This window comes from Centruroides sculpturatus, unplaced genomic scaffold (assembly GCF_000671375.1).
Source record: "Centruroides sculpturatus isolate CEXI.00-Female unplaced genomic scaffold, Cexi_2.0 scaffold728, whole genome shotgun sequence".
Taxonomy (NCBI): Eukaryota; Metazoa; Arthropoda; class Arachnida; order Scorpiones; family Buthidae; genus Centruroides; species Centruroides sculpturatus.
Window position 1 is genome coordinate 243,466 of NW_019384847.1, and position 21,251 is coordinate 264,716.

The 21,251-nt window shown below is 31.0% G+C and overlaps 3 protein-coding genes and 1 pseudogene across 3 annotated transcripts in view; 1 reads left to right on the forward strand and 3 right to left on the reverse strand.

Moving 5' to 3' along the window:
• The first annotated feature begins 6,255 nt into the window (after positions 1–6,255).
• Positions 6,256–6,756, forward strand: LOC111630399. The gene has a single exon (XM_023374489.1). The coding sequence runs from the start codon at positions 6,256–6,258 to the stop codon at positions 6,754–6,756; it is 501 nt and encodes a 166-aa protein (XP_023230257.1).
• A 1,398-nt stretch (positions 6,757–8,154) lies between these two features.
• On the reverse strand, positions 8,155–11,502 carry LOC111630402. Its single transcript, XM_023374494.1, has 6 exons — positions 10,876–11,502; positions 10,728–10,807; positions 10,521–10,616; positions 10,313–10,432; positions 9,704–10,048; positions 8,155–9,609 (listed from the first exon to the last, which is right to left on the reverse strand). Exons 1-6 carry the CDS (start codon positions 11,030–11,032, stop codon positions 9,028–9,030), a joined length of 1,380 nt encoding a protein of 459 aa, XP_023230262.1. The 5' UTR covers positions 11,033–11,502; the 3' UTR covers positions 8,155–9,027.
• Positions 11,503–12,832: 1,330 nt separating this feature from the next.
• Positions 12,833–21,251, reverse strand: part of LOC111630400 (protein AATF-like) — a 47,049-nt gene continuing 38,630 nt past the window's right edge. The window contains exons 13-14 of the mRNA XM_023374490.1: positions 16,347–16,418; positions 12,833–12,872 (exon numbers count right to left, since the gene is read on the reverse strand). Coding sequence (XP_023230258.1) covers positions 12,833–12,872; positions 16,347–16,418 — 112 coding nt within the window. The remainder of the gene's footprint in view (positions 12,873–16,346; positions 16,419–21,251) is intronic.
• Positions 18,244–19,412, reverse strand: LOC111630404 (annotated as a pseudogene).

The window sequence follows — 21,251 nt, forward strand, 5'->3', positions numbered from 1 at the left end:
TATTATTTTTTTTGTTTTTTTTTTGCTGGGTAATTTGGCTCTAAATAATTGCATTTTATGATTGTTTAAAATTTTTTTTGTATTAAAAAAATTTATTTTATTATAAAATTTAATATATTTATGGCTTAGATAACTCCTGTACTTTCAGCATAAATGCAATAAAAGTTATAAATTAAATTTTAATTAAATATATATTTTTTTCTTTTAAAAATAAGAAAAATTACGAGCAATGTTATTACTTTTCAATTTAAAGTAAAAAATTTCGTTAATTTTATTAATTTATTATTATTTTCTTATTTTTTTACATCACGCTCGCGCTCGTGCGTCGCGACAAGGCGACAGACCTCGCGTCGTCTTGTCGTGTCGCTTTTTCTATAAACGTCTAGCAATTTGTTTTAAAATTACTAAATAAAAGTCAAAGTCATTACAATGGACATTTTAAATAAAATTCCTTCGTTGATGCACATATTTAAAATGAAAAATATATTAAATATAATTTCTTTGCGTTGCCGCACGCGACAACGCGCACACAACTTAAAAAGAGGCAAAGCAAGAATTTTATGATATTATACTTAATAAAATTAATTGTATTGTTAAAAATACACATTTAAGTTTATTAATGCAATCGATTTTAAATCATTATCATTTGTTTTGATTGATTTCACACGCGAGCGTGTGAAATCAATCAAAACATCGCATGCGAAGTCAAGGAAAGTTCTTTCAACAAAAGAATACTCGAGATATATCAAGTTACAGACAGATAACAAACAATAATATAGAAATTATTGATATTTTATGATTCGTTTAAGTATATTTTTACTGTAAAAATGTACAGGAAATGCTTATTATAACATATTTAGAGTATTAGATAAGAGTTTATTGCCTGTCAAACGATAATTTAATAAGTTTAATACAGTTAATTCGTAGCTTTATTGTATTTTAACATGAAAAATTGTCATTTATTGTGATTCACTGTAAAATTTATACATTTAGTTGTTTAAATGGCCCAAAAGTCAGTTGACTGTTGTACATATTTTAGTACTTAAAGTGGTTAAATTAAGGCAGATATTTTATAAGCATTTATATAGGAAACAGTTAAAGAACTTTAAGAGTGATTATCAGAGTAATTTACTAATAATTTTGTGCACGTTAAACTTTTATTGAACTTATTATCACGCTAACAGATCATGTGAACACTCAAAAATAGAGTGCACGCAGGACTATTTGCATCGTTTATCAATGACTTCCAGTGCATAAATAATGTCACGTGAATTCTAGTAATAGTGACATTGTTTTTCAGATAACGTTATAGCTAAAAGCTTCTTATACTTTAAACTAACCATAATATTGCACGCTTGATTCAGTATAAATATGAAGTATAGAAAAGATTCTTTCGTATTGATTTTAAATTTTAAGAAAAATAAATAGATAAAAGCTTATATCCTCGATTAAATGTGTCACTTATGATTATAACTTTAATATATATTATTAATAAAGAAGCTTAAATGTCAACTCAAGCCACTAGAAGTGATGTGTTCGAGCATTATGATTCAGTTCTGATGTGGCATTTAACTACATACACCCAAATATCTAATTTTAAATATAAAAATCACACTTTTTAACACGAAAACTGTACTTATTAGTGTTATTACAGGTTAAAAATCCAGCAAAAACATTAATTTTTTAAAAAAATTATTATAATATTCTGAAAAAAAAGTCGAATTTTACATGTTATAAACTACAATAAATTAAATTTCCAGTAACTTCGAATGATAATATCGTGACTAACACAAGTAAAGAGCGGATTTTAAACACATTTAGCAACGACAGATAACAGCTGCATCATTCTGCACATATTGATTTAAATAAGTTTAAAAATGCAATTATAATTTATTTAGAATTTAATTCGCTTTAGATTAAAGACAAATCTTAATTTATAACTTCTAACCTTTATAAGAATTATTTAAAAATAATAATAATTAATATGTCACTCGTAACATAGGAAAACAGCCTCAAAAATTAACATGTAGTTAGTATAGATAAATTATAAGTGTCTTAAATTTATAGAAAATAATGTGCAGGTGTAGTGGAGATAGGATTTTAATCAATAGATAAACAAGTATAATTAGTATTTGAGGTTATATGTGAATTTTCTGAAAAGGAAACTGTTTTAACAGTTGTAAATCAACCTCCTTATGTAGACTTGTTATATGTTCTATAACAGAGAGTGCAGCTGTGACCTCAATAATGTTAACAATCTATGAAATATTCAAACATTAATTTATGCCAGTTTGTATGTTAATAGGTAAAAATTTCTTTCTTTTTGTTTTAATTTAATTCATGTCCTTGTCTTATTTCTTAATATTTAGAGATTTTCATTTTTACTGTATGGCCTGAAAATTAAAAAGCTCCCTTTTTTTAATTAAGTGAATATACCATAGCGTGGGTGTATGAAAAAAAAAATACTGTATATATATTGAGTAACAATCCTTATAGATTTCTCCTTAAAATCACAATTTTACCATAGAATGTGCTGATGATTTCTGCACTGACCCATTACTAAATGCTGAATTATTAAAAATGGCTCACTTGATTCATTAATTACCAATGGATCTCTACAGGAATCATGCCGTTCATGGATAGGAACCGGATATATCAAGGCCAATTCTCATGAAAATTTTTCATCGGACCTGGAGCTGTATTTTGTATGTTTATCTCTCGTGTTCTAGTGACTACTATATCACAAACAGGCCATAGATTGGTTAAAATTTATTCTAAGGCAATGAGAGATTTGATTGGCATTTCCAGTTAGGATTTCGTATTGGTAAGTAGTACCGGGCCAAACATTCCGGTAAAAATACCAGGAATTTGGTGGGTTGAACGTTACTCCTTCCCACTACACGTGGCTCAAGCGAGCTCAGAATCCTATTCACATGATTTACGACACCTACTGGATAATTATTAAATTAATAAACATTTATTTTTTTTAATAAAATTTATTATAAAAACACAATACAAAAATTACAACACACAACTTAAAAAGAGGCAAAGCAAGAATTTTATGATATTATACTTAATAAAATTAATTGTATTGTTAAAAATACACATTTAAGTTTATTAATGCAATCGATTTTAAATCATTATCATTTGTTTTGATTGATTTCACACGCGACGCGTTGTCGCATGCGAAGTCAAGGAAAGTTCTTTCAACAAAAGAATACTCGAGATATATCAAGTTACAGACAGATAACAAACAATAATATAGAAATTATTGATATTTTATGATTCGTTTAAGTATATTTTTACTGTAAAAATGTACAGGAAATGCTTATTATAACATATTTAGAGTATTAGATAAGAGTTTATTGCCTGTCAAACGATAATTTAATAAGTTTAATACAGTTAATTCGTAGCTTTATTGTATTTTAACATGAAAAATTGTCATTTATTGTGATTCACTGTAAAATTTATACATTTAGTTGTTTAAATGGCCCAAAAGTCAGTTGACTGTTGTACATATTTTAGTACTTAAAGTGGTTAAATTAAGGCAGATATTTTATAAGCATTTATATAGGAAACAGTTAAAGAACTTTAAGAGTGATTATCAGAGTAATTTACTAATAATTTTGTGCACGTTAAACTTTTATTGAACTTATTATCACGCTAACAGATCATGTGAACACTCAAAAATAGAGTGCACGCAGGACTATTTGCATCGTTTATCAATGACTTCCAGTGCATAAATAATGTCACGTGAATTCTAGTAATAGTGACATTGTTTTTCAGATAACGTTATAGCTAAAAGCTTCTTATACTTTAAACTAACCATAATATTGCACGCTTGATTCAGTATAAATATGAAGTATAGAAAAGATTCTTTCGTATTGATTTTAAATTTTAAGAAAAATAAATAGATAAAAGCTTATATCCTCGATTAAATGTGTCACTTATGATTATAACTTTAATATATATTATTAATAAAGAAGCTTAAATGTCAACTCAAGCCACTAGAAGTGATGTGTTCGANTAATTTATTTTAAATGACACGAAATTTTTGAATTGTGCAAAATATTTTTTTGTAAGAATATGGCCGCCATGTTTTACATAGCGTCTGGATGAGTGTAACGGCTGCTAACTCCGTTGTAAAGGCTACGATTGCCCTAAGTGGGTTTCAGGCCAAACACGCCGGTTACCACCCTACAATTTTCTCATGGCTCCAGCACGGAGGGCCTCATTCATCACAATTTACATATTTTTACACTTTAAAAAAAATTGAAAAAAAAACAGATAAATTAATTTAAAATTAAAATAAACGTGTAGAATATCTGGTTATTGAATTTTTATACTATTTATACAATTACATACGTGATTGATTACTTTGATTCATCGTCTTCCGTTTTATCAATATGATTAGTTATCTTTGTGCAAAACAAATTTACTAAAGAAAAAAATAGCTTCTTGTGTCGAAATATTTTAAGTTTTGATTAATATAATTGAAATTTGAAGTTTTAATACAATTAAATTCTAGATTAACAACGTAAAAGACTCGAAAGTAAGTTATATGGAATTGCAAGCGCTGTGCCGCGTGCAATTTCATATTATTTTCAAATTAAATTATTCGGATTGATTCTAAAAGAATACAAAAATTATGAATTTATACGTTACAATATGTTTTGTAGTTTGATCACCGAAAAATTTAAATCATAAGTCGCTATTCTACATAAAATTCCGCTTGAATGATCATCCGAATCTTGCGTACTGTACCAATTATTTAAATTCTACTCTTTGCTCTCGCCGTCAATTTCATCACTAGAGCAAAATTTAGAATAGAAATGGGTCCACCTTTAGTATTCTATAGTGTAATCCAGTATCACTCACGTAGTCTACCCAAAGAATTATAATAACTAAAAAAGGACAGTACAATGCGGTACATTTGCTTATTTAATCAAGAGTTAATTCTCAAGTACCGTACAGTAATTAAAAAAAAAAAAAAAACTTCAATTTGACATCATATTCCCATTGGATATTTCTTGCAATAAATATAACCACAAATAAAATATAATCCATTCTATGGATCCATTATTTCTTTTAGACTTCGTGGAAGATCGATACGCCATTTTTCGCAAAAATTAATTAATTTTTTTTTTAAGGAAATGCGTTATAAATGGCATTATTTCTTACCTGGTTGTTTTAGTTCTTTCTAAAACACAGAAATAAGTGCCAAAAAACAAATCTAACGTTAATTTAATGCTGTGGTGGTCGTGTGCTAGCAAGCCGAGTTCCACTAAAAGGGTCCGAGTTTACGAACGAATTCTGTTTCGAGCATGAATCTACATAATAATGCAATTATTAAGTATTTCCTTGTTATCGTTTCGTTTCGTTAAGTGAGTCATTGAATCCTAACTATTTAATCAATACTCTAGGACAGGATTAAGTTCTTATTTAAATCGAAAGGTTCCATTTCGAAGGTTTCTCATTATGTGGTCCCAGTGGTCAAGAGGGTAAAAATACTATTGATATTTGGTTATAGGTTTGCGCCTTGCCAACGGACTAGCCACGTGGAATAATCTGGATTTTTTCAAGTTTTTAACACTTACATAGGGACTAGTTTCCAAAGACAGCCCTTCCAAATGGCATTCCTCTCGGCAGATAGCTCATGTGATGGCGTTGCCGTATACAAACATACAAAACAAGTATAAACAGTCAATATACAAAATTTAGATATCTTTATTGGAAAAAAAACAGAAAATAAACTTTTATTGTTAAATTGTTAAATTTGTGTTGTAAATATGTGTTAAATTTACGACAGCAATAATAAGCTATTACCGTATTTTTCGCCGTATAAGACGCACTTTTTCTCTCCAAAATCGGGGGGAAAAAGTGCCTGCGTCTTATACGGCAAATACAAAAGCCCACCATGGCCCTCCGCTGCCCCTCCACTTCTGCATACATACATAACCGCAGGAATACTCGGCCACTCCGTTCCCTTCCACCTCTTGGCGCCGTCTGATACCAGGAAGCTCCGCTCTGCCTCGCACTGGCTTTGTGCGGTCTTTGCCTCGCGCTGCGATTGGCTGGGCGAAGAGGCACGTGCCTTCGCTCTCTCCCGCGCTGGCTTTGTGCACTTTTTAGAGTCTCGTAAGCCAGCACGGGAGCGGGTGAAGGCACTCGTCTCTGCGCTCAGCTAATAGCAGTGATATATGTAGTATGGTATATCTGAATGAAATATATCATATTTCATACCACCCCATCAAGATGTCAAAGCAGAAGAGACTGGCATATAAAGTTGCTTTTAAGCTGGAAGTAATAAAATTTGCTAAGGAGCATGGAAACAGAGCAGGTGAGAGACACTTTGGGCCACCTCCAACTGAGAAAATGATAAGAGAGTGGAGGAAACAGGAGGATCAGCTCCAAAAGTTGGATAAAAGCAAGCACACTTTGCGTGGACCAACTGCAAAGTGGCCAGAGTTAGAGGTAGAAGTAAAGGAGTGGATCACACGTCACCGGCAAAATGGACTTTCTGTCTCAACAAAAATGATAATCTATGAGGCCAAACGCATTGCTGTGGAGAAAGGCATTCAGGATTTCACCGGATCACCATCGTGGTGCTATAGATTTATGAAGAGATCTGGCCTTTCTATGCGCACCAAAACCAGAATTGCACAAAAAATGCCAAAGGAATACGAATCAAAGATTCTGTCTTTTCATAAGTTTGTTATTGATGCGAGGAAGAAGAATANGTCTTGGCTACTTTAATATTATTTTTACGTGTTTTAGCTGGCAACACTCATTCGACCATGAAAGGGAGCCAGTATTTAAACGAGGCTTCATTTTCTAATTTTTAACAATACAATAGCGACGATTATTATTTTAAAAAATTTTTGTTAGGCTTAACATCGATGAAAATTCAACGCGAAGTAGGTTAATAGCGATATACTAATATACTAATTACATGGGATATAATGATATACTGTACTACACTAATAATGGATTTTTTCATACTTTTCGGTTATCCGACTTTTCAAATATCTGACCAACCCCAGTCCCCAATTTGGTCGGATAATCGAGGCTCTACTGTACTTCACTACTATTCCCTTCTTGAAAATTGATGCATAATAAGACCGTAAGTGACAGCGGCACTAAAGATTGCTACTGTGAGATTATTATCGATGCAAAACATATTCCACGCAGAAAAATTAGGCAAATCTTGCAATATTTCTATAGAAAACCTGAATGCAAACTTTTGAATGATTTGATCGTTGATAGAAAGAGAGGCTTTGTAAAGGGCATTGCGAACTTCTTGGCCTCTTTGTTTATATTCGATGAAGAGAAACAAATATCAGAGAACAATAAAAATTGAGATCCTGAAAAACCAAAGAAATATATGACGTCCAATCGGTAAAAGACTTAATTTTTTCTAAATGGCCACCAATGCTAAATATGACATTTCCAACAATCAAAATCGACCACACAAATAAAACGGGGGAGTAAATACTTTCTATGTCATTTATCTTGCTTAATATTTGCATATATTTAAACGATGCTTCGTTAATTTCTTTTGGATTGCAATTATCAACGAGCTTTTTACGAATTAACACGAGAGAATACTCAAAATCTTTGCATATGGAACAGAAAGTAAAAGAAACTGGAACTGAATGGTGATAGTAACGTCGCACAAGAAATGTGGTAGAAATGTAATGATATCGGCTGTATAATCATTAAAGTTTGTGTGAAAAATCTGATTAATGTTAACTAATTCGAATCTATTCCTAGTGATATTGATATAATCCACGATATTGTAGATGATATTGCTGAACCAAGTAAAACAGATCTTAATCAGCATTGATCTGGAAATGATGGAACTCTCGTTGTTTATACCAGAAACTTCGTACAAATCATTTAATTTCGACATAATTTTCTTCTTATTCAGATGAAAATGATACATAACGAACACATTTACGGAAATAAACAGCAGTTTTAGAAGATTAAAACGTTGAAAAGAAAACTGTTTATCATTCTAAAATAAACATTAATGTTACAGTGAAAACATACTAAATAATAAAAAACTTTCACATAAAATCGATTTTTTGGTAAACATTTTCTTTTCAATTTTTGTCTCCTTTCGCTTAAAAAAACACTAGTATTTTTGATCGCCCTGTGGGCAATAACAGGGCCTTTTTTTAAGCAAACCCATTATAGGCCCACAATGGAGCGACCGGTGGGAAATGGAACCCTCCTCATCACCGGCCCAGAAAATTTTTCGGAATTCTGGTGTTTTTCGACCCGTCCGGTCTGATTCTGGGGTTCCCAAAGCGGTAGACTGCCACATTAACCGCTCGGTCATCCAGTCACTTAACACTGGTTCTATATTCGTGTCTGGCCGCGTGGTATTTTCCTTGTTTTTATGGCATGTCTATCCTAAATAGAGGCGAGTTTCATATAGAAAACCCTCCCGAAAGGCACTCCTCAATCGCCTCTGTTGCGTGGCTTTATTCATCACTAAGATCATTCCAATCCATTCTTTCCACCCCGTAAGCAGTAAGGGGGACCCTTTCTTTCCATGCCCATCATTTGTTTAGGTTAAACCTAAATGGGAAGGACGAGTGTTCAGGAATGGACCTGACTTATCCGGGCTTCTTTGACAAATTTCTGGAGAAATGCTCTCTCGGATTCAATCCTGAATTCCCTACAGAGCATCGGTCATCCAAATTGTACATATTAAAAAGTCATTAATCTCTCCTTATAATTCATTAAATCTAGTTTGTAAAATTTTAAAAATCAAATTTTTATTTGAGGTTCTCCATATTTAATATTGAATTTCCTTCTGGTCGCGATATATAGAGTAGTCCAAAAGTTAGTTAACCATATATAATCTCCATTTTAAAGTAAATGTAGACAAAAACTAAATTGTTCTTAATTGTTTATCATGAAAGTATAAGCCTCAATTTTTAATACAAATAGTTTCTGCAGAGAAAATCGCGATAGACAGACATTTTGAAAATTTGCATACACTCGAATACAAATGATTTATTTACGTTTATTATCTTCATTAATTTTAAACCCTTTTAAGTTAGTTTCCACTTGAGATATTTTTATTTTTAAGGCACACGCTTCATTTTGTGATAAATCAGAATAGTTTTCTATGCCTTGTAGCGATGCATTAGTTTTAATAATGGGCCCTCCTTCTCTTTGCAATGTTTCGTTTTCATTCACTGATTGTTTATCATCAGGATTCATTTCTTCAATCTGCTGAAATTCAAAATCTAATTGAAGATCTTGTTGATGAGATGATCTCTGCTTCGATTCATAGTTTATTTTAGCTTCAGGATCCAAAATTTTGTAGATTTCTCGATTCCTCCGATTATCAATTTCGTATTCTTCGTCATTGTTGCCACGATTTTCACTCATTTTGCTTTCATCTTTATTTTGCATGTGGATCCTAAACAGAAATTCATTAGTTCTGTTTTCTTTTTCTAAAATTATGGATTCGATCGTGGTGTCATATCTGCCCAATGTCCTGAATTTAACAGCGTATTCATCTCCCTTTCTGCCATCTTTGATTTCAAATTCGAAATTGTTCGCTTCTTTCGATTTTTCTCTCGTAATTATCTAATTTTCATGTAAAATATAATTTAAAAATGATTATTTTCTGACATATATATTAATTGTTTATAATCATAACTTTTTGTGATTCTAAACATACCTTTTGCTCTTTTAAAATTGCTTGGTTTTCTTTATTTTCTGAAATTTCTTGTGCATCAATTTCCTCGTCTGCTCCTTCTACGTAAGTAATTGGGACTTTCACAAGCTGAGTACAAGTATCTTCCATGATATCTTCTCGTTCGATAGAAATGGATCTTGTTTCAACTTTCGCTTCGAAAGATTCGTTAGAAGCGCTTTCAAGATCCTTTCTCGAATCATTTGAATTGTCACTTACAGATTCTTTTCCATAATTTAACAAATTATCATCTGTTCCGGTTGCTATCTCGCCTACTGATAACTGACTTTTTGCCTCCTCCTCATCCTCATCAAAATCAATTCGTCTTTTCTAGAGAGAACAATTGTTCAAATCATATCAAACTCAATTTTTTAAATAAATATTTATCATCCTTTTTTTGTAAAGAAATGATGATAAATTATTTATAAGAAATCGATCACGACTAAAAAAAATCATCATATAAACGTAAAATTTACAATAGTTCAATGGAAGAATTACTTTGATCTTTGACAAGAGTAAGGATCAAAGTTAAATTTTTAAATATAAATTAATACAAAAATTATTTATAATTATATTGTTCCTGATTAAACACACCTGCAACATTTTTCTAGCTAAACAACTACGAATTGTCGATTGATCTTTGATCACAAAATTCAATTCGGATTCTAAATATTGGTATTTTGTTACTGTCTTTTCGTAGGTGATTATTTTTCTCTATAATTTTAAAAATAGATTCAAATAATTATAGGAATTATAGACAACGTATTACATATCAAGTAGAGATTAAAACATCATATTGCACCTCACTACAGTTTAATGGTTTCCTGATGAAACTTTTCTCTACCTCCTGATTGAAGCCATCCCTGTAAATTTTTTTGATTTCAATTACTGCATATTCCTAGATAAAGAATTTTTATGGAAAAATCTGTTATCATGCATTTAATTAAGCACGAACATCAAATATTATAGTTAAGTAATCAAATTTTGCTCATAGGATTCTTGTACAAACCTCCGTTAATCCATCTTTCGAATGATTTCTTCTAAACCAATTTTGGATATTTTTAATTGAATTTTTATAATCTTGGTTTTCTAAACGAAAAATAAGATATTTTTAAAATTTAAAAATTAGTTTTATGTTATATTCATTTTAAACAAACCGATAAAAGCCTTCAAGAAGCTATATCCATGATAACCAGCAAAGGCCAAAGAAACCACAATCACTAATCTCTTGATGATATTCATGAGATTAATGCTGCTGCTGCTACTGGTATCTGGATTCAAGTAGCAAATCCCAGTGTTTTTTTCGTGATTCATGGACTTAACATATCGAAAAATGATTAACGAAAAACAAACATTTTCGATTATTACATTAACAAATTGTTGACGTTACATTCAATTTTTCAATGGAGAATTGTTATTCATCAGTTAAAAACGAAGACAAATATTGGAAATAAGACGAAAATTTTGTTGTTTTTTTTGTATGTTCCTGTGGACTAACGTCTTTTTCAAGCCCATTGTAGGTTCGGCTAAACCCACAATGGGGTGGTGAGTGGTGGTTGTGAGAAACTGGACAGATCACATTGAACATTTATATGAAAATGATGAATTAAAGTAGTAAAATTGTGATTATTTGTACCTTTTTTTTATGTATATTTAAGCAAGGCTCTTACCTTATTAATTTCAAAGGAGAAACGTAATATATACTGTATATTACCTGCCATTTAAGGAAGTGATGACTGCATTTTTATAGACAGAACATTTATGAAAACTGAAAGGTATGTTTATTAAATTTGGATATTAAAGAACTAGCCAGATGGATACTTTTGTATGCTAAATCTAAGAGATAGTGACTAGATTCTTCCTAAAGTGAAAAATTAATGAAGAAATAAAAATAAATAGTTTAATGCAGTTTAATTATTACAAAAACTACATCTTCAAATGATTGTCCTTAAACTATTTCATGATTAATATCTGGCTTGAATGGCAGAGAACCATACTGATAAAATTCTTTATTATTTTACTTTCATGCTTCTATCAACTCTAGTAAAAGTTTGATGATAAATGGCTAAATAAAAACATTCATAATTCAATTAGGCATTTCTTCTTCTTCACTTTTGTTCATTTTTCTTTTAAAAGCCTACAAAATCTCTTAATTTATACAGATCTAGACTTTAAAACATGTCTGTTAACAGTTTTATAAACACCACTCCACACACCTGAATATATGTACTGTACAACAGACAAAGAATCAACTTCTGGTGCATGTAATACAAAAGACAAACACTGCACAAACATTAACAGTTTGAACTTCACACGCAAAGAGTTATTTGTTAGAGTTTAAGGATGAACAGAAGACTCAATAACATTCCAAACATAATACAGAATGTTGAATATTGTAGTTTTGTATCTCTTAATTCTATTTTTAAATGATAAAAATTACAAACATGGGTATTATTATAATAATAATTAAATTTCTATCCAACAAACTTGATTTGATTATTAATGCCAAATGAACTGTCAAATTATTAAGTTAAAACAGGGCTAAAGTAATGGTTAGATGTAATGGTTCACATTTAATCATTAAATTAGTCTTGTTATAGTTCAATTAATTAATAATCTGGTATTTCATTTGGCATTATTATTTTTGATTCTTATCCCTTGAAAATGGAGCTGGATATGTTTGATAGCACTGAAAAATGTATATGTATTGTTTCAATTAAAGTATTCCGTTTATTTACAAGCCCTGGCACATTAAGGCTATACAACTAGCTACATTTTTACCCATTAAAAGGTAGACTCAATCATAGCAATGTCAGCTGACATGGGTGAAAGATGGAGAATAATGCTACAACCCACATTTGGGATAAATTATCTGAAGTTTGTGTTGGATTTGAACTGGAATCCTTATAGCAGTAATGTGACACTTTACTCTGTAACCACTAGCCAATGCAGTGTTTGATGATATGCACTGCAATCCAATTCTACGGATCTACAAATAATGCAAGAAATTAAATATATATTTCTTTTTGATAAAAATGTATTTATTAAATACAATTTCTATACAGTTTTTCATATTTTATCGATATTTACATAATTTATATTTTAAAACAGATTTCAATTTTTTCTTCCGAATAGAGAACGAAATAATTCATTTCTGAAAGATAAAAATAATAATTAAGAATTAGTAAATAATCATAAAATTATGAAACATTTATGATATAATGTAAAACATTTTTATGGTTTGAATTTGGTAGAATTTTAAGTTGTAAAAATATTCTATTTTGCCTAAATTTGCTTATTCTATTCTGAAAATTGATAAAATTCAGATTGAAAATGTTGCAGTTCATAATAAACATATTGGTTTTTTTCTCTGTTAAAAGTTATTTACTAAAAAGCATTCAAGAATTTTTAGCAAGACTTAAGGACTGCTTAAAATAATGTGTTAGGTTATTCACAATGTGCAACTTTTCTTGCTAAACCAGTTTTTACAGCTTTCTTAAAAGCAACAAAAACATTGATTCTCTTGACCTCATTTTCACAATTACAGGCTCTATTACAAAAAGCATTGGCTTAATAGAAAGTTGCCCTGGAGCAGCATTCTATGATTTTCAAAATCCATCAACAGAGGAACTAGCTGTCATATTTTCAACAGAATTTGCATAAAATTCTCTAAAAGATAATAAAATGAAACAAGAATTGTGACATTTGTGGCTGACATTATCTAAAAGATTCAGATTTATAATATAACTAAAAATAAAACTTTTTTTATGACTATTTTGTAGAATTAATAATGGTTTGTTTTTAGTGATGAGGTTATCCGGTGGTATTAAACACTTCAAGTGCTCTTTGAGCTTGTACGATTCCTCTACGATGTATTGATGTATAACATGTGTTGATGTTATAGTTGTGTTGGTGTCCCATGCACAATTTTTTTTATCTATAAGAGTAAGTGTGTAAGAAAAAATTTTTTCTGTTGGTATATTTGTTGTCATGAGCTGACTATTTTTGTTATTATTATTTTTTAAAAATTAGCACTGAGGAGGAGTTGGGATGTACTGCATCAACCTGAAATGCATTTGTCAATTTTGAGAATAAAATTGTAGTTCCTAACTGAAAATTTGCTGTGAGTCCGTCTACCATTTGTTGGATTACAGAGATATATTACATAGAGATCTAATATACAGCAATCCAGTTATATAGTATAAGGCAGATAGTATTATTGCATGTTTCAATTACGAAATATCTTCCTGGCCAAAATACATTGAATTTTCTCTTTTCTTCTGTTAGTTTTGTTTTCTTAGTAATAGATGCCATGGCCAAATGCTAGGTTATTAATTAAAAATATAAAATGAAAGGTACTCATTCTTCATCACTAACATCATCACTTCATTATAAAAATCTTTGAAACTAAAACAATCAAAGTGACAGACCACACCACCAACTTTTTTGATTGGTCAGTTACAAATCATGTCACGAATTACATCATTACAACATTAAAGTGTATCCAGTGAAATGAGAATAATTTTTACGACATACTTTAAAAAAATAAATAAAAATGTACCTAAAAAATTTAGGGTGCAGTGGGCTGCAGGTTGGACATCCCTGGTTTAAACCATATCAGAAACCAAGTAGAGTATGAAAAGTTGCTGATTATAACTCAAACATTCCACTATATATTAAGGAAAATATATTCAGCACGGAGTACCAAAAAATACAAAACAGAACAAGTACAAATACAGACAGTAATGAAAACATCAATGATTTAAATAAAAAATTCATGTTAAATAATTATCCTAACAAAGTAATACAGCATTGGGAAGAAAAAATCAATAGAAATAAATGTCAATGAAATGAAAAACCAGATAAACTAAATATAAAATATATAGCTTCTTCATACATTAGAGGACTGTTTGAAGAATTAGACAGTGTTAAACAAAATGAACATTCAATCACCCCCTACATATGATAGATTACATAAAAGAATACAAAGAAGTAAATTGAGAAAAAAGACAAAAGACATATACGAAACTATTAATGCTATATGTTCTATTCCATGCACACATAAAAATACATAATACAATATATGGGAAACAAAGAAAAAAGTAAAGGTTAGACTAAAAGAACATACAGCCGATTTAAAATATAAACAAATAAATTCCATTTTTTGTGATCATTGTACATTACACAACGTTAAGATCTTAGTGTGTAAAGATCTCTAATAATAAAAATCGCTGTTTAAATATCTAACAAAAAATTGGTTTAACGGTTCGGACTGGACACTGGTCACATCCTGCCTGCCTAACTGACCAGAACAAGACATCCCCAAATCTCGTGCCCACACGTAAGTGTAACCTGATCGGTTCCAGATTGAACCCCAGTCGTTATGTTTTCACACACGCAGAAACAACCAACTCAACACACAACTGTAATATAGATAAAGAAAAATATGGTAACAAATAAATAACGTATGTAAAATAAATGAAATTGTATTAGTATATATAAAAAATGTACCAAAAAAAAAAAAGAAAACAGTATGTTAATATGTAAATTAGATGATGTGTAAAATAGAAGATTAAGAATAAGAATTTATAAATAATTTATATACAAAAATAGTAAAATGAGTAATCAAAAAATTAATATAAATTTAGAAATGAAAGAAAAGATTAATAATAATATGAATTGTAAAAAGTGCATTAAAGACTTATGGAAATGAAAGTTGAAAACACAGCTCATAAAAGTGTAAAAAAGAACTAAGAATGTAAAGTGTTATTTCGACACTAAGAATGGCAAGAAAATCACTTACAGATATCTGAGTATGTAATGTAACTTAAGGAATTTTGTATGTATATATCAATGTTAACTCTATAGTAGTTCATATGCATTTTTAAAGCAATGAGAATGCCATGTGTTTATATGATTTTTTCTAATGTCCTATGCGATTGCACTTTTGGCATTTGTGTCTTACATGTGGACATACGGATTGGTCTTTGTACCAATGCCACTTGCCAAATTGCTTGCAAGTACTCGGTGGACAATTTGTCTTCTTGGTCTTTTCTTCTTTAGGTGGGGTCTTGGCACAGACATTATTAACAAAACATTCTGTTTCTTCATACAACTTGAATATGAAGTTTATACAATGTTGAATATGAAATAGCAAATCGGTACCTAAACAGCAGAATAAAGATGAAAGTAAAGCCTGGTGTCTATTGAATGCACTTCATTGTGCAATACAGATAAATCTGAATATCAATTGTTCAACAACCTTTTGTCTGTATTAAATTTCAGAGAACAAAAGATAAATTCACTGTTTTCTATAGTCATTCAGTCACCATTTTTGTCACTAGATGGTATTATTACTTTCCTGAAATTGTCCAGTTCATATGCATGTTCACAATTCACAGCTTTTGTATAATTCACTCTTCTAAAAGCAAGAAAAGCTCTCATTATGAATAGTCGTATTGATTGATCAATTCATTGATACAAGGCAAGAGATAAGGCATATTATTTCGCACCAGTTATTGGTTTTTTTGTGTGTGGTATTATTGTTATCCCAGTGTGATTTGTAGATATTTAACGTTAATTGAACATTGTTATTATTGTTAACAGTTGAATATAAAACAATACTCACTTTGCTTCATCAGTCATTGTGCAATTGTCAACAGGTGCCATAAAATTAACCATTTTTGAATGAACTCCAAACCTGTAATGTAAAAAGTTTCAATAAATAACTACTGAAATTTATTCAAAATTATCTTTTAATTAGTGTAAATTGAAAATCATTTACACTTTTCCAGAAAATGGGTTTAATCATTAAACAAACAGACAAACATTTTCAGTTTATTTTATAAACCTGCCTCATGTTTCAATCTACAAAATTCAGAAATTCCAAATTGGAATGTTTCAAACATTTGATGATGTTATTTACAAAATTTTAAAAATATTGTAATTTCATGTAGCAAAAGATATATTTGAAAATGTATTCTATATGTTACATAAAGTTGAGGATTGACCCCAACTTTAGGTCTGGGGTAACTGTAAGAACTATTTTTTTAATGAAATTCTTTGAGATAAATATTTTTTTTTGTGTTATTAATCATAATTTTCATTGAAAAAAGATCTTTATATGTTGAATAGGTTGGATAATATTTTTAAAATAGCTAAATTATCTCCATTTTACTAGTAATTGTTCACATTAGTAATTTTATGTAAATCAGAAGACTTAATGCGAGCAATTATTCGTTTCATAGCATTTTTCCATCATTTTATAATTGGTGGCAACAAGAAGGAAAATTTCTCAATGTTTTATACATTGATGGAGACAAGAACCTTCAATAAAAGAGTGACTATGCCATAAGACTGTTGTGTTCCTGAGATGTGACAAGGACAAAATGTAAAGACATTTTTGTATTCTTCAATTATTTTATGAATTTTAAGATATAAAAATGACCAGGATGATAAATAATACTTATAAATATATACTAGGTAATCATAATTAGAGGTGTTCTATTCAGAGGGCTCTGTTGCTCTAACTAATAAGCTAATTGACACCAAAATTTGCATACACACTATTCAAAGGATGCAGAAAAGGATTTTGCAAAGAAAAATTTTAGTTCTAAAATTGTCTGCTACAGGGTAAATGGCACTGCAAAACAAAACATCAGAAACACAATGAAAAAGAATTTATTTGTTTGTATGAGTACACATGGTACAGATTGCTTAACGATTGCAGGGAATGCTGCTCAATGTGTTCATCATTTAATATGAGTATAAGTATAAAACTAGAAGACGATGCACAGTATGTTCAATGGCTGACCACAACTGTTTTCCACAATATTTTGCACAAGCAATACTGTCCTTTTAGTCTACCAATGTTGCAACATTACCACAATTTCATATCTTTGCTTGCAGTGTCATTTACTCTGTAGCAGAAAGTTTAAAACTAAAAATTTCCCTTGCAAAATCCTTTTCCATGTCCTGTGAAAAGCATGTACACAAATTTCGGTGTCAATCAATTTATTGGTTGGAGCTGCAGAGTCCTTTGAATAGAATAGCTTTTATTATGATCACCCTGTACAGTAAAAATGCATCACATTTAAGTACCATGTGACTTGCATAATTTTTCTACTTGCATGGAGATTTTTGAAACAAATTGTGTATGTCAAGGACTTGCTATGTACACCACTGACTGCTTAGCCAGTCGGCTGAGCAGCTATCGTTTGGGGACTGGGGACGAATCCAGACATATGAAAACACTCCAGGAACTTTTCAAGTAGTGGTTTGGGCCAACTCCTCACTATCCAGCTCACTACTGGCCATTAAAATTGCTACACAAGGAAGGAATGCAAAAAACAGAATGATATTTATTAGACACATACATTATAGTGGGAAGAACAAATAATTAAATTTTCAGGAAATTTGGAGGTATAGATCTTGAGAAATCAATACCCAGAGTAGTCACCATTTGCAGCAATAACAACATTTATCTGCCTGGACATGGAGTCAAACAGAAATTGGATGGCATGTATGGGTACAGCAGTCCATACAGCTTCAACACTATGCCACAGGTCATCGCCCATAGTGACTGGCAAGTGGTGACATGCCAGTTGCTCAGCAACCATTGACCAGACATTTTCAATTGGTGAGAGATCAGGATATCATGCTGGCCAGGGTAACAGTCAAACATGTTCTGTATCAAGGAAGGTCAGGACAATACGAGCAACATGTGGTCGTGCATTGTCCTGCTGAAACATAGCTTTACGGAGACTTTGAAGATAGGGCAGAGCCACAGGCCTTAACACATCAGAAATGTAATGTCTGTTGTTCAAAGTGCTGGAAATGCGAACAAGAGGTGATCAAGACATGTATCCAATGGCACTCCATACCATCACTCCAGGTGATGGGCCAGTATGATGATGTCAAATGCATGCTGGCAATGTGCATTCTCCACAATGCTGCCAAACACAGATGCGGCCATCATGGTGCTCTAAACAGAACTGGGATTTGTCTGAAAGATGACATGACGCCATTCCTGCATCCAGGTTTGTCATTGATCACACCATTGGAAGTGCTCCAGCCTGTGATGCAGTGTCGAGGGTAGCCTAAACCATAATCGCCATGCTGGCAGTCCATGCTGCTGCAAACACCGTTCGTGCAGACACTTGTCTTGCAAATGACCCCATTTCTTGACTAAGGGTTTGTGATGTGGCTGTACGATCCGTTAAGGCAATGTGGATAATATGTCTGTCTTTTCAACTGTTAGTGATGGGGGGGTTGCTGAGATCCTGCACGGTGTTTTGTATGACTGTCCTGAACCCATTGATTCCATATTCTGCTGACAGTCATGGGATCGTGACCAACATGAGCAGCAATACTGTGGTACAATAAACCACAATCCCAGTAGGCTACAATTCAACCTCGATGAAAGTCAGACATGTGCTGGTAGGCATTTCTCCTCCTTACATGAGGCATAACAACGTTCTTACCTGAAAACAGCGTTCAAATGCAATTTCTGTATGAGAAACATGCTGTAAAATCTCTTCTTTTATACACATTGTAGGTGTCACTACTGCCGCCTGCCTTGCATGAATGCATTGAAAATCTAATCATTCACATATCATATCATATCATATCATTCGCATATAATTCTTGATCAAACTTGGAACAGTTTTCCAATGTTTTAATGTACATTACAACATTCCCTGATAATGTTTAACATAATTACAATAATATAAAATGGTAGCATTCTTTTTGGAAGACCCTGTATTTTCTTGGATAAATTGTACTGCCCAGACAACTACAGTAAAAGCTCATTTTAATGGATTGTGGAACAACAGATTTCTCAGAATGGACTTTTTCCAGGTCTTGCCAAATCAATGTAATTTTACCTCCTTTTAGCAGATTCATTAATCGGAATAATGGATTTTTCTACCTCAAATCTATTGTAAACTTCACAGTTTTTCAAAGGTTAGTTAATATTTGGGTGTTTCTGGAAATTTGTAAAGTTTGATGATGCACTTTCTACATTTCGGATATATATATAATTGAAGAACTGTACAAAGAAAGTCAGTCGGCTGATACAATTGAAAAGGAATCACCTAGTGAACACACTGTCACTGGTCCAAGTGTAGTGCCAAAATTTAGCAAGGTCATCAAGTATTTTCAAGTCATGAAAACCTTCCTGACAAGTTTCAGCATAAATGAACAGGCTGTACTGTACAGTACATGACATTGCTAATATCAAACAGTATGTATTCAATAGACAGAAAAGTGGCATAAAAAAAACTAAGATAGACGAGTATTTTACAAGTTGTGAAGTCAAACAAAGTGCTAATGAGCATATATAATTTGCCTCTTTTTATACTTACAGAATGTACAGTTTTTGTCAGCTTTGTCATATGGCATAATATACACATACGTTACAAACATGTGTTTCTATAGGATTGAAAATAGATATCTTGAGAGACTGAATAATTTCAAATACCAGTATTTCTTATATATAGGAATTAAACAATGAAAAAATTTTTGAATAATGGATATTTTCCTGTGTGTGTGGGAAATTCATTATTCACAATATAATAAATTCGCGTAATAATGGATGATTTTTGGTGGCCTGAGCGATCCATTAAAACAAAATTCTTTTGTAATTATAGTTTTTAAACTTCTATACTTGTTCTTCAACCTGTTACTTCTATGTAACATGGGATCACTAATATCTGTTTTATACATAAGGAGAAGTCACATTTGGTATATATTTTAAAGTTGGATACCCTTCTTGTCACTCTATATATACTTGCAAACAGTCAGAGTTACCAAGTTCTTGCTGGAGATAAAGAACATCCTTTATTCCATGCCATCCAATACAAGTGAACTGTCTGATACCAAGCTCCTTAACTTCAGAAATCTGATGAAAAATCTGTATGTTGAATGAGGGCTGATAATCTTTCAATTACAAGATAAATAAAGTTTCAATATATTTTAACAATTTAACTAATAGGATATTAATGACAAACAGTCCACAGTGGAGATTTGGCTTAATGAATCTTTATTGAATAATTTTCAATAAAGATTAAAGAGTAATTTTTTACTTAAATGTATTGAATAGTTAAAAATATTACAATTAATTAAGTTCATTTATAACTAATTATTATTAAAGTTAAATTAAAAGCATAATAAATTGTCAAAATTCTTTACTTAATACAAATAGAGAATACAAACCTGATTTTCCGTCCTTTGCTGGCTTTCGTGTCTACTTTTTTTTTCATTTTACTTCTGAGTTTTTGTATCTCTAACCATTGCCTTTGATAGAAAGAAATATTTCAAATTCAATTTACTTTTAAATACCTATATTATAATATAATATAATAAATGTAATAGAAAAAATATAATTTCTACTTCAGAAATTTACTGTAATAAATTCTGAACAAATTAAAGATTTTCTACAAATAGAAATAAACATTGCATTAAAATTTCAAACATTTATACTGTGTTTTTAAGTAATCTAATAACAAAACCAAAGTACAACTTGCCAAATTGC

What these genes read in the sequence shown, in the direction of transcription:
- LOC111630402 (XM_023374494.1), bottom strand. Translation starts at nt 11,032, where the DNA reads ATGAATCACGAAAAAAACACTGGGATTTGCTACTTGAATCCAGATACC. An exon ending in TAGCTAGAAAAATGTTGCAG is followed by an intron (nt 10,049 to 10,312) that starts GTGTGTTTAATC and finishes TGTTCTCTCTAG; the next exon opens with AAAAGACGAATTGATTTTGA. An exon ending in CAATTTTAAAAGAGCAAAAG is followed by an intron (nt 9,610 to 9,703) that starts GTATGTTTAGAA and finishes CATGAAAATTAG; the next exon opens with ATAATTACGAGAGAAAAATC.